Source organism: Delphinapterus leucas, chromosome 14, assembly GCF_059928025.1.
Source record: "Delphinapterus leucas isolate spDelLeu-1000000601 "Yukka" chromosome 14, BTC_Dleu_Yukka2, whole genome shotgun sequence".
NCBI lineage: Eukaryota > Metazoa > Chordata > Mammalia > Artiodactyla > Monodontidae > Delphinapterus > Delphinapterus leucas.
In genome coordinates this window covers 47,172,500-47,184,734 of record NC_143142.1, presented here as the reverse complement: position 1 = coordinate 47,184,734, position 12,235 = coordinate 47,172,500, and the positions used below count along the sequence as shown (strand labels likewise).

The 12,235-nt window shown below is 41.8% G+C and overlaps 1 protein-coding gene across 8 annotated transcripts in view; it reads left to right on the top strand.

Moving 5' to 3' along the window:
- The window catches only part of GAREM1 (GRB2 associated regulator of MAPK1 subtype 1), a 208,176-nt gene that overhangs the window by 117,487 nt on the left and 78,454 nt on the right, over positions 1-12,235 (top strand). For 2 of the 8 annotated variants that reach the window (XM_089895055.1, XM_089895056.1), the window contains one exon: positions 10,920-11,042. The exons of the other annotated variants lie outside the window; for them this stretch is intronic. In XM_089895055.1, coding sequence (XP_089751181.1) covers positions 10,920-11,042 — 123 coding nt within the window. The remainder of the gene's footprint in view (positions 1-10,919; positions 11,043-12,235) is intronic. 8 annotated transcript variants of the gene reach the window in all.

Here is a 12,235-nt window from a genome sequence, read left to right as displayed (position 1 = left end):
GCCAGAACCGCACTATGTGTGTTGGTTCGTTGTTTTTAATGTTCTTGCTACTAAACTTTAATCTTTTATTCTCTCAACAATTTCTTTTTATCTTGAATCGTCTTAAGGTCGCTTCTTTTTTTTTATTCTTGGATGCACACTGCTAGCAGTCTGGAGACACAATGTATGCATAGTTACATAAATTAAAGGCCTCAAACCTGGCTCTCGTAGCGGGGGTTTATATGCAGACTTCTCCAGATTCTCTCCAAACAGAAATGTAGCGTGAACGAAGCCAAGACCAGATTGAGCTGAACTAACTGAATTGAGATGGTGCTGACACCCTGTCTCTTCCCTTCTCTTTAACCCGGTGATGACCTCCTTCCCTTTTGGGGGAAGTGCTTTTCAGACCTGCCGCCTTCTGCAAAGCTTGTTGTCCCCTGCAGTTCAACTCTGCTTTATCAACATTCTTCTAATGCTAAGTTTGTGTTTGGGGAACCTCGGTGAAAGTTCTTGAATCATATTCTGTTAAGTTCTCCAAAATCCAGTGATTCCACGTCTCTTTACTTTTCAACGTCTGAGGGAGTAATCAGTCAATCATTTCTCTGATTCCCATAACATTAATGCACTAAAAAAAATAAACAGAACAATAAACCATTTGTTCTCCTGACCCCAAAGGAAAGCCCAAACTCTTTGGGTGTATTGGAATTTTATTTTTATATGTGATCTGAAACAAAAGAACCATCAACCAGGACTTGGACACATTTTCATGTACTAAGTTACCTCTAACAATATCTATCACTTTCTAAGAGGATTTGCTTTATATTGATGAAATGTATGCAGAATACTTAAAGGAATTCTCATAAAAGGATGGTCCAATTGTATTGGGAGTTTGTTTTGTAGATCTAAACCATTTAAGGTCAATGATTTTATTTTCCATAAGGGGGCCTCTGTCTGTTGTTAATTTAAAATTCTATACTTGCTTGACTTAGCTTCTTCAGTTATGTTTAAATTATGCAGTATGTTGATATTGATATGATTTTCAGCTTTTGCTAAACGTTGCAATTTATGTGGGGACTCCCAGACTTTAACCCAACACAGAGTTAAAATGAAACCAACCCAGAGTATACTATAAAGTAGACAGTATAACCGTAGTGGAAAGGACATCTAACATTTAGACCAATTCTGTGCTCGTTGCCAGTTTCACCAAATTAGCATTGCCTTATCAAGGTTGTAGTGAGAAGATGTGCTAAAAGCTCTTCTATTTTTGTAGTCTATTTTAAGAACTCAGTATTGATTAAAATGGAATTAATATGTCCTTTATCTTTTTTCATATCATAATTTTTTGTTCTAGTTTATCACTGAATGATATTTCTAATTAGCAGTTGAAAATTTTGCTAAATTTTAGTGTTGGTTTAGATTTCAAAAATTAAATGAGATGAAATGTGATTGCTGGAGAGGACTTCCCATGCTGTGGTAGTAATACTGGATTCCTAACAATGGTCTTCTAGTACATAGACATTTCACTTATTTGTAGTCATTTTAACCTTGTCCAAATGCCATGACTTTGTAATTAATCTGTCCCTGGATAATCAAGAGTTGACTGGGGCTTCCCTGGTGGCGCAGTGGTTGAGAGTCCGCCTGCCGATGCAGGGGACACGGGCTCGCCCCGGTCCGGGAGGATACCACATGCCGCGGAGCGGCTGGGCCCGTGAGCCATGGCCACTGAGCCTGTGCGTCCGGAGCCTGTGCTCCGCAACGGGAGAGGCCACAACACTGAGAGGCCTGCGTACCGCAAAAAAAAAAAAAAAAAAAAGAGAGTTGACTGCACTCTGTGCCTGTGTTTGACTTGCTCATACATTTTACTTTTCTGGTTTGCTTATAGACTATAGACTGTTTTATTGTAGACTATTCATTAGCTGTCTGATCTGTTACTTCAGTATTACAAATTTATATATAAGTATGCATGTGTTTTATCATCTGGTAATGTCTTATTTTGAAAATGGTTTTTGTATCATTAGCTGTCTGATCTGTTACTTCAGTATTACAAATTTACATATAAGTATGCATGTGTTTTATCATCTGGTAATGTCTTATTTTGAAAATGGTTTTTGTATCAGTAATCTTTAAGCTTAATTTTTACCAGTATAATTTAATTTCCCAAAACTTATTCAAATAATTAGGCATTTCTAGATATAGTAAATTGCTGTTTACTCAGCATAGTGAGTAGTTACTTTTTTCCCCACTTAGTGTGATTAGACATAATCATTGATAATTTCTGTGAAGAAGCTAGCAGTACGGGACCAGGTTTCAACAAAAATGTAGCCTTTTCAATCTAAGTCCAGTTGGATGTCTGGGTCCAAAAAGAGATCATATGCAAAAGAGACAGGCTGACAGTTGGGGTCTGGAGGTGGGACAAGGGAGGCAGCACAGTTGTGTGAGTATAATGCAGAGGTGGTATTAACGCCACTTACCAAGCTGGGCATTTCCAAGACTTCCTCCAGGGTAGACGTGAGAAGACCAGAGTAGGATGCACACAGGCCCCTGGAGGTCTGAACCTTAGCAGAAACAGAACAGAATTGATACAAAGACTGCCAGTGTGACCAAGAGGGGTCACACTGTGACACACACTCCCCACCCTGGCCTGGCCCCACCCAAGTGCTTGGGTTGGAAGGGAATCAGACACCAGCCCTGTGTATTCAAGCATTGGGCGGAAGAGCTGGGAGTGGGAGGTGCCTGTGAATATCCTGGACTGCCGCCCTTGGCAGGCTGCTAGGGAGTGGGTGGCTTGCTGACACTTGGACATACATTCTAACTGCTCAGATGGCTCTAGACAGTGCTAAAGATGGCAACCACTGTTTCCTATGAAGATGAGTAAATGCTTGTTAGGTAAATGGTAATCTGTTACACTAAAATATATAATAATCTGGAACATATCAGATTGATTATATGAAGTACAGGTTTTGCTTTGTTTTCTTTTAACCAGCTTGTTTTTAAAGTGCTCATGTGAAAAATTCTAAAATTCATATGGAACCACAAAGGACTGTACAAAGCTAAATCAAGCTTGAGAAGGAAGAACAAAGCTGGAGGCATCACAATTCCTGGTTTCAAAATATATTACAAGGCTACAGTAATTAAAACAGTATGGTACTGGCATAAAGATAGACATATAAACCAATGGAACAGAATAAAGAGCCTAGAAATAAACCCATGCATATACAATCAACTGACCTTTGACAAGAGTGCTAAGAATACACAATAGGAAAAGGATAGTTACTTCAATAAATGGTGCTGGGAAAACTAGATACCCGCATGCAAATAAATGAAATTGGATCCTTATATTACACTATACACAAAATTCAACTCAAAGTGGATTAAAGGCTTAAACATAAGACCTGAAACTATAAATCTTCTAGAAAAAAAACATAGAGGAAGAGCTTCTGGACATTGGTCTTGTCAGTGGTTTCATTGATATGACACTAAAAGAACAACAAAGGCAAAAATAGACAAGTGGGACTACATCAAATTTAAAAGCTTCAACACAGGAAAGGAAACCATCAGCAGAGTGAAAAGGCAACCTACGGAATGGAGGAAAACATTTGCAAATCATATATCAGATATGGGGTTAATTTCCAAAATATGCAAAGGATAAGGAACTCCTACAACTCCATAGCAAAAAACCTGACTTTAAAATGGGCTAAATACTTGAATAGGCATTTCTCCAAAGAAGAAATATAAATGTCCAGCAGGTATATGAGCAGATAGTGTCACTCATCTTTAGAGAAATACAAATCAAAACCACAGTTAGAAATCACCTCATACCTGCTAGAATTGCTGTTATCAAGAAAATAATAGACAGGTGTTGGTGAGGATGTAGAGAAATTAGAACCTTGCACAATATTGATGGGAGTGCAGAATGGTACAGCTGCTATGGAAAACAGTATGGAGATTCCTCAAAAAATTAAAAAGGGAACTACCATATGATCTAGCAATCTCACTTCTGTGTATTTATCCAAAAGAATTGAGATCAGGATTTTGAAGAGATACTAGCATGCCAGTGTTCATTGCAATATTCACAATAGGCAAGATTTGGAAACAACCTAAATGTCCACTGACAGATGAATGGATAAAGAAAATGTGGTCTCATATGCCCAAGGATTGCAGTAGGCTCCTAAGCTTCTCCCCTCTACCCCTCCCTGCCCCACCCTATCCCTATCCTCCATTTGGGAGCCAGAGTGTGAGAATCTTTTTAAAATACAGTCGGGGTGGACTTCCCTGGCGGGTCCAGTGGTTAAGACTGCACTTGGGTTCGATCCCTGGTCAGGGAACCACGATCCCACATGCTGCACGGCATGGCCAAAAAATAAAATAAAATAAAATAAAATACAGTTGGGGTCAGGGGTGCTAACTATCCACGGAGTGGAAAATCCACGTATAACTTTATAGTCAGCCCTTCATATCCGATGTTCTGCAGATTCAACCAACCACGGATGTTGTAGTACGTATTTATTGAAAAACAATCCATGTATTAGTGGGCCCATGCATTTCAGACCTGTGTTGTTCAAGGTCCACTGTACAAACCTGATTGCCTTACTGCCGTGTTAAACAAACTCAAGGGGCTTCTGTTTGCTTTTAAGAGAAATATCAAAATTTCCCTTTTGCTGGAAACAAATTCCAATATATGTCTATTTTCTCTTATCTAGTTGATTTTACATATTTGAGCACAGAGAAACCTACACAAGGATATGTAAAACACTTTACATCAGTCCTTAACGGAGTAGGGTCGGAAGCAGGGCCGATTTGTGGCCTTAGCATGGTGGCTAAGAGCCGGACTCTAGGGCTAGACTGCTTGGGTCCACATCCAGCACGCACTTGCTAACTCTGTGGCCTTGGGCAGGTAACTTAAACTTCTTTGTATTGTAGGGTTAATAGCAGCATGAAAGCATTTGGCAGGTGCCTAGCACCTAGTAAGTACTCTGTGTTTCCTCTGTTAATTAACAGTTAATTAATTTTTCTCTCTATTGTTGAGTTGGTATAATAAATATGCTTTACTTTTACAACACATAAATTTAAAAGAAAGTTTTAAAGAAAAGGGGGAAAAAAGATCCAAGGATATCTGGGGGAAGTTCTTACTATTGCCTGCAAAGCACTGTACGACAGGCCCCTGTCTATTAGTAACTTCATCTTACGCTACTTTTCTTTCCTTTGCTCTTCTTGACCCCAGTCACCCCAGTCTTCACATTTCCTGCAGCCTGACCTCTGCTCATCTTTCAGGTCTCAGGTCAGAGTGATTTCTCAGGAAGTCCTTTTATTGGCCCCTTAGACAAGGCCAGATCCCCTTGACCTCATAGAACTTTTTTTTTTTAAACAGCATTTATCCAAGTTGTAATTACATATTTCTTTGAGTGTTTGTTTAGTGATTGACACCCCATCACTTGACGAGAACCTCTGAGAGGCTAAGACTGTCCATATCACCCACCATTCTATCCCCCATGCCTAGCACAGCAGTTGCCAAACTGAGAAGGAAAGGGGTGTTTCAGAAAACCCACCAGGTCGGTGTGGGGAGCCCCTAGGCTCTATGAGGACCTGGCAGCAGTGACACTGGAAGGAAGGGGAGCTGCTGCATTTTTAAGGGTATTGTCATTTCTGCCAAGGATTTTTAGTTGTATCCAGATATCTTGGAGCCCCCAAAGATAGCTCCTCAAGCATTTTTTTTATTTCAGAAGTTTTTCTTAGAGGCCTGCAGAGAAACTCTTACGTACAGAAATGTGAATGCTGCCCTCCGAGATCTGCCTGCAGCACTAGGACAGTGTTTTCACCTAGTAGGTGTGCAGGAATCATAGCAGGTATGCTTCTTTAACCATCGTCATGGGCTACAGGACCAGCCTTCACATCAGCAACTGGTATGGAAGCAAAGGACATAATAAATTTTCATGGTTTAGTGTTAAATAAAATTAAGAAGGGTGAAGCCCAGTATGTTAGGCTTCTCCAGAGAAACAGAACCAATAAGGTGTGTGTGTGTGTGTGTGTGTAAAATAGAGATTGGTTGGTTGATTGATTGTAAGAAATTGGCTCATGCAGTTGTGGAGGCTGGCAAGTCCAAAAGCTGGAGGCTGGAGGCCCACGGAGGAGCTGCCATTTGCTTCCAAAGGCAGATGGCTGGCAGAATCCCCCTTCTTTGGAAAACCTCAGTCTAATTTCTCGAGGGATTGCGTGAGGCCCACCCGCATCATGGAGGGCAATCTACTTTACTCAGTCTGTTGATTTAACTGTTAATCCCATCCCCAAAAATGCCTTCACAGAAATATCTAGAATAGTGTTTGACCAAGCATCTGGGAACCGTGCCTGAGCCAAGTTGACACACACATGATCAACCATCATACCCAGTAAGCTGCCCTTGCCTGTGCTGTTAGCCTGCTCCAGGAAAGCTCTGAAGTGCTGCAGGTCTATAAAAGACAGCCTCTGCGTGAGGTTCAGATTCTAGTCCGATCATCTAGAGCTTATATGTAAGGTGCCCAAAATATCCAAAAGAGCCTTAAAGAACCAGAGGTCTTTGTTACTTACATAAAGTTCAGGAGCTTTGCTGTTGTTTTAGAGGTATTTAAGCATCATGGTTTCCTTGTTTTGTTTTGTAGTTTGCATTGCGTTTCAAAAACAAGGTGCATGCACTCACCCCCAGAAATCAGCATCTCATGTTTTTTTCCCATTTTATAGTTGAGGAAGCGGAGGCTCCTATATTAGCTTTTATGCCAGATTGATGGCCATTAAGTGGCTGGGTTGAACCTAGGTCTTCTCATTTTATATTGAGCCTTTCCCCTCTTTCCCTAACCCCTTGTTCTGTAACATCTCATTTCTAAAGGAGGAGGGAGGGGAAAAGAGAGAGAGTATGAATGAATATGAAAATGAATATTTACAGAACTCCTACCTGAATTCAGTATAGGAGAAATAAAAATTTTTACCAGATTATATGCTTGCCTTGACCCCTCTGGGGCTGTGGCTCTTTCAAGCCAGAGGAATTTAGGTTTGCTGTCCATTCCTTTCTAGTTCTACATTATGGGTGACTATATTTATGGACAAATAAATATTGAAACTCTAAAGAAATCACCTCCTTCACTCTCTGGGTCACATTCCCTACCACCCTGTAGCATTTAAGAGTGTTTTCACAGTCATCACGTCTGCCAGGTTTGGGTCTTGTGTTATGCCTCCTTCCAGTTTGTTTGGTTAGTTAGCTAATGTGTTTTGCATTCAACCAAGGAAATTCAAAATACTGTCTCCAAGAGAGCCAGCTAGAGTAGAAGTGCTGTCCAACTTGAGAGTGGTAGGCCGGCTGAGTTCTCTGGGTGATGATTGAGCAAACCACCCGCTAATTTTAGGCTGGGAAAGGATGGGGCACAAATTGAGTTTTCAGTAGAAAAATAACGTCCTGCTAAGACGTCCTATAACCTTGGAAGTATCTTCTGGCTCTCTAGCTCTTGGCCATTTTGAAGCTTCATATCCCTACTCATTATCGGATTAAGTGTAGTGAAGACTTTAGTTTTGAAACTGTAACTTTCTGCCTTAGATCACCTGGATCTGAAAGGTCACGAAAGCGAAGCTTGTCCTTCTTTCCTATGACTAATGTAGGTGGGAAGCAGTGGGCCTCAGGCACCCATAAGTGGATAAGCTGAGCAATAGCATGCAGGGCTACAGAATTTTCCTGCATTACCACTTTCAAGCTTGTATACCAGATACTGAATTGTAGTGCAAAATGTGTATTAATTGCCCGTACTTATAGACATATTGTAACTTTTCAAAAAATTTTATTGTGAACACCATCTGCCTTGGCTTGTGTGGATGAAGTTTAAGTTTATAGCCAAAGCTCCATTTGGTCCTGCACAACAAAATTGCATATAGCTTTGTTAGTCCCAATTCTGGCATCTTTTGGAGCTAAAAACAGTCCATTAAAAATAAAACATATGGGGCTTCCCTGGTGGCGCAGTGGTTGAGAGTCCATCTGCCGATGCAGGGGACGCGGGTTTGTGCCCCGGTCCGGGAAGATCCCACATGCCGCGGAGCGGCTGGGCCCTTGAGCCATGGCCGCTGAACCTGCGCGTCCGGAGCCTGTGCTCCGCAATGGGAAAGGCCACAACAGTGAGAGGCCCACGTACCGCAAAAAGAAAAAAAAAATTAAAAAAAACAAACAGACATGTTTTCCAGGGATTGATTTCCTAGAGACAGTGTGAAAGTATAATGTATCTTTGCCTTGAATATAGAGATGACATTTAATAGTTCCTAGTTTTGAACTTCCTAGATTATCTCACTGAATTTTCATGACAAATCTGTGCAGTAGGTAGAACAGTTGTTTTATAAAATAAGTGGAAACAGAGAAATAGTATTCACCTAAAGACCCCTGGACTGCATATTCTTAGCAATTACCATTTTTGGTTGCCTACTTTGAGTTGAGGGGCTGATTCTAGCTGGCTGTGTTACCTACATCTGCTAATATTATTTAATCCTCATAACGACCTGTGGAGTCGCTGGTAGGGTTCTCACTTTATAGACGAGGAGGGTAAGTTTCAGGGAGGTTAAATAATCTAAGGTCGTGTTGCTGGTCAGGTAGAGCTGTTCTGGTCTGAAGTCCATGCTTTTTCTAGCCTTCAAGCTTCACCTCATTAGAGTGTTCAAGTTGATGTCATTAAGTTCTGTGGCCGTGTATGACCCATATTTAATTTTTAGTTCATCAGAGCATTTGAGTGGGGAATAGGTCAGAGCCAATGGAAATTTGACTTGTTGGATCCTATGGTTGCTATATGCTAGCTTTTATAGTAATAAAATGCTGTAAATCCCTGTGTTTGTGTTGTTTATGGCAATCAAGATGTTTCAACTAAAAAAAATGTATATTGTCAGGGAATTAAGATACTTAAATTCAAGAAGTATTTATAGAGCACCAGTATTTGCTAGGTGCTGTGTGATTGGTACTTTCATGCCTAGTATTTAATACGATTTTTACAATGTTCCAGCAGGCCTTAATTATTGCTTGTTTGCAGATAAGGAAACCTAGCCTCAAAAAGAATAAAATACTTGGGGAAGGATACACAACTAGTAAGTAGAGCTAGAGATACACTGGGGTGTTTCACTTCACGTCCATTACTTTTAGTCCAGTGTTAATGTTCACAGCTTCCAACATGCTCTGTTGCTACTGTGGTCACTCTGCCATCTCTCAACCCACCATCAACACAACCCATTCCTTGTCACTTGCATACCCTCCCTTATGAATTTCAGATAATTTCATCATCAACCCAGGGAGCATTTCCTGAATTGTAATTAAAATTGTCTATAGGAGATCATGCATCTAAAGAAGGTACTTTATTATGCAGCCATTAGCATCTTGTTGAGGGACCTCTGCCTTTCAGAATTCATTTCACAGAAAGCAATGGAGTTATCTATCCAGCATTTCTGAGAAATAAGACAAGTGATGGATACATGTAGTTCAAGTCAGGACAACTTATTACATCTGCAGTGGGTGTTTAAGGAGACCTGGGTAATTGAACATGGTAATTGTGTTGCTGTATCTGAAGGGTTTCACTGACACTTGTTTTGTTTTGCCTGAGCCCATAATTGCAGAAGTATTCTCCCATGGTGATTAGTTCCCAATTTAAAATTGACTGTTTCGGGCTTCCCTGGTGGCACAGTGGTTAAGAATCCACCTGCCAGTGCAGGGGACGCGGGTTCGAGCCCTGGTCCGGGAAGATCCCACATGCCGCGGAGCAACTAGGCCCATGCACCACAACTACTGAGCCTGCGCTCTAGAGCCCACGAGCCGCAACTACTGAGCCTGCGAGCCACAACTACTGAGCCCATGCACCACAACTACTGAAGCCCGCCCACCTAGAGCCCATGCTTCACAACAAGAGAAGCCACCGCAATGAGAAGCCTGCGCACCCCAACAAAGAGTAGCCCCCGCTCGCTGCAAGTAGAGAAAGCCTGCGCGCAGCAACGAAGGCCCAACACAGCCAAAAATAAATTTAAAAAAATAAAAATAAAATTGACTTTCATTAAAGGTAACTCCATAATGAGACCAGTGAGGACCCAAGGTGTGTGCTTTAATGATAGTAATTCCCTCCTCACTTGCTGCTTGACCAAGTGCACAGAGAAGATGTAAGGCAAAGCCTTCCTCTTAAGTCCTGCTTGAATTGCAAGAGAAGAGGAGGTCGAATTACATTGCCTTTAAGGTCCCTTCCAGCGTTAGCATTCTGTGATTCTTTGGAATATTCACCAAATGGAAGTTCAAAAATTGATCCTGCTTTCACACTGAGAGGGAAGAATGCCCACAATTCAATACAAGATTAGAAGCTGCAGAGAGGAAATAGTTGTCTTGAGTGAGTTCTTTTATTGGAAATCAGCCTTGTACTACTGGACAGGAAATTAAGTGCTTGCCTGGGTCATTAATCATTGTGCTGATTTGAAAATTAGCAGTGGGGGGAGGTGGTTATATTTGAGGAGGAAGGAAGGAGTGGGTGGAAGGAGCGATCCTGAAAGCTCCCCCTTCAGAGTGGGCATTAGCTGGAGAAGATAGAGTGATACCAACCACCCCCATCTGGTGCAGGTGTCTCAGCTATTTCTGCCAAGTCTCCTGATTGTTCCCACACATCTCCTACTCCAAACTCTTTCCCATCTCTGCCAAGAGGAGGGAAAGAGAAAGAATTCTGGTATTTTCACTGAGAAAAGGCAAAGAAGTGATCATCTAATGGGGGTCATATTTCTCTGTTTAGCTCAAGAGGGATATTATAAGGGAAAAAGATAAGATTGGGATAGCCATAGTTCTTGTCAAAGTTACATTGAAAAGAGACAAAAAGAAAAAAAAAACCCACAGCAAAAATATGAGTAATAGGTTATATCATGTCAGGACAGCTTGTGTCCTTCAAAACAACTCCAACTTTTCCTGTCTCTCTCTTCCCAAGTAGAACCGCACTCAGGAAATCGTCTGCAGCCACGTAAAGTTGGAGCTTTTTTCTTCTGTTACTTGGACTAGAAAAGTATCAAGACCATCCTTGTTTTCCTTTTCCATCCTCCCTCCCGCCACCCCGGTATGTAACAGTTTTAGAGTGTTTGCACTTTTCTTTGTATTTTTCCTTTAAGGTGAGAGGTTTTGGTAAATAAAAACTTGGCAGCAGATTTTATTTCCACAAAAATAACAATTCTGACATCCCCGGGTATCATCTCTCTCAAAGGTGTTCCCAGGGGAGTTGAAATATACCACTGGACTTTCTCATCACTCATCAGAACTGCCTTGGAAATTTGCACCCCTTGTGGTCTGATTGACTAAGCCTTCTATAACACTCTCTCTTCTCCTAGGGATTTTTCTGATGGGAAAGTGGCTAAATTAGGTTGGGAGTTGAAGCATTTGGCTCGGTTATGGTTTGTGTGAGGCTTTGCTCTTTCTCTCTCTCCAGACACTTGCTTCTTTCTGACTGTAGTTTCACAGTGTTCCTAACTGCTGGGTGTTCAGTATGGTCCTTAGCATCCCTGATGAATCCTGTCCTGAATCGTCCTTCCGAGCACTGCAGGGGCTGGCCTGCTTGGTGATCACTCTCAGGCTTGGGTGGAACAGAAACAGACTGCTCCCTTCTCCCTACAGATCACACTCCAGCCTGCATAGAGATCGGCATCTTTTCTCCAAACTAGTCACAGCTGCTCCCACCCTCACCCCCATTATTTACACCAGGGTTGAGTACCTAGAGATAATTCCAAAATTTAAAAAAAAAGAAATCAACACCAGGTGAAGCATCATTGTCAGCCCAGGAAGAGTCTTTGGAGCAGCTAATGATGCAAAGGATGAGATCTGCTGCTGTGAGCCAGCCGCCTCTTCACAGGAAGTCACACAGACTTGCAGTATTTGGGGCTCTTCTGAATGAAAAACAGTAGGCCAGGTTCCCACTTGGTTGGAGTTTAGCTAGCTAGCTCGAGAAGTAATGTCAGTTACTTGGGAACTCTTGAAGTTCTGACTTGGAGAACTGGATCCCAACAGTGCCTTTAGGGGCCTTCGTCTTCTGAGGCTGCACTCCTGCCTCCTAAAACCTGGCTCTTGTAGTCATAATGACTTGTAATGGCCAGAGCCCTGGTCTTCTCCATTCCTTCTCCTTGACTCTGTAACACCAGACACCAGCAGGAACCGTCCTTGAAACTCTACCTCCCACTGTCCGTGGCGGTCCACTCTGCTGGCTTCTCTCCATCTTTTCAATTCCTTCTTTGTCTTCTTTGGTTCATCCCTGCTGTGTTG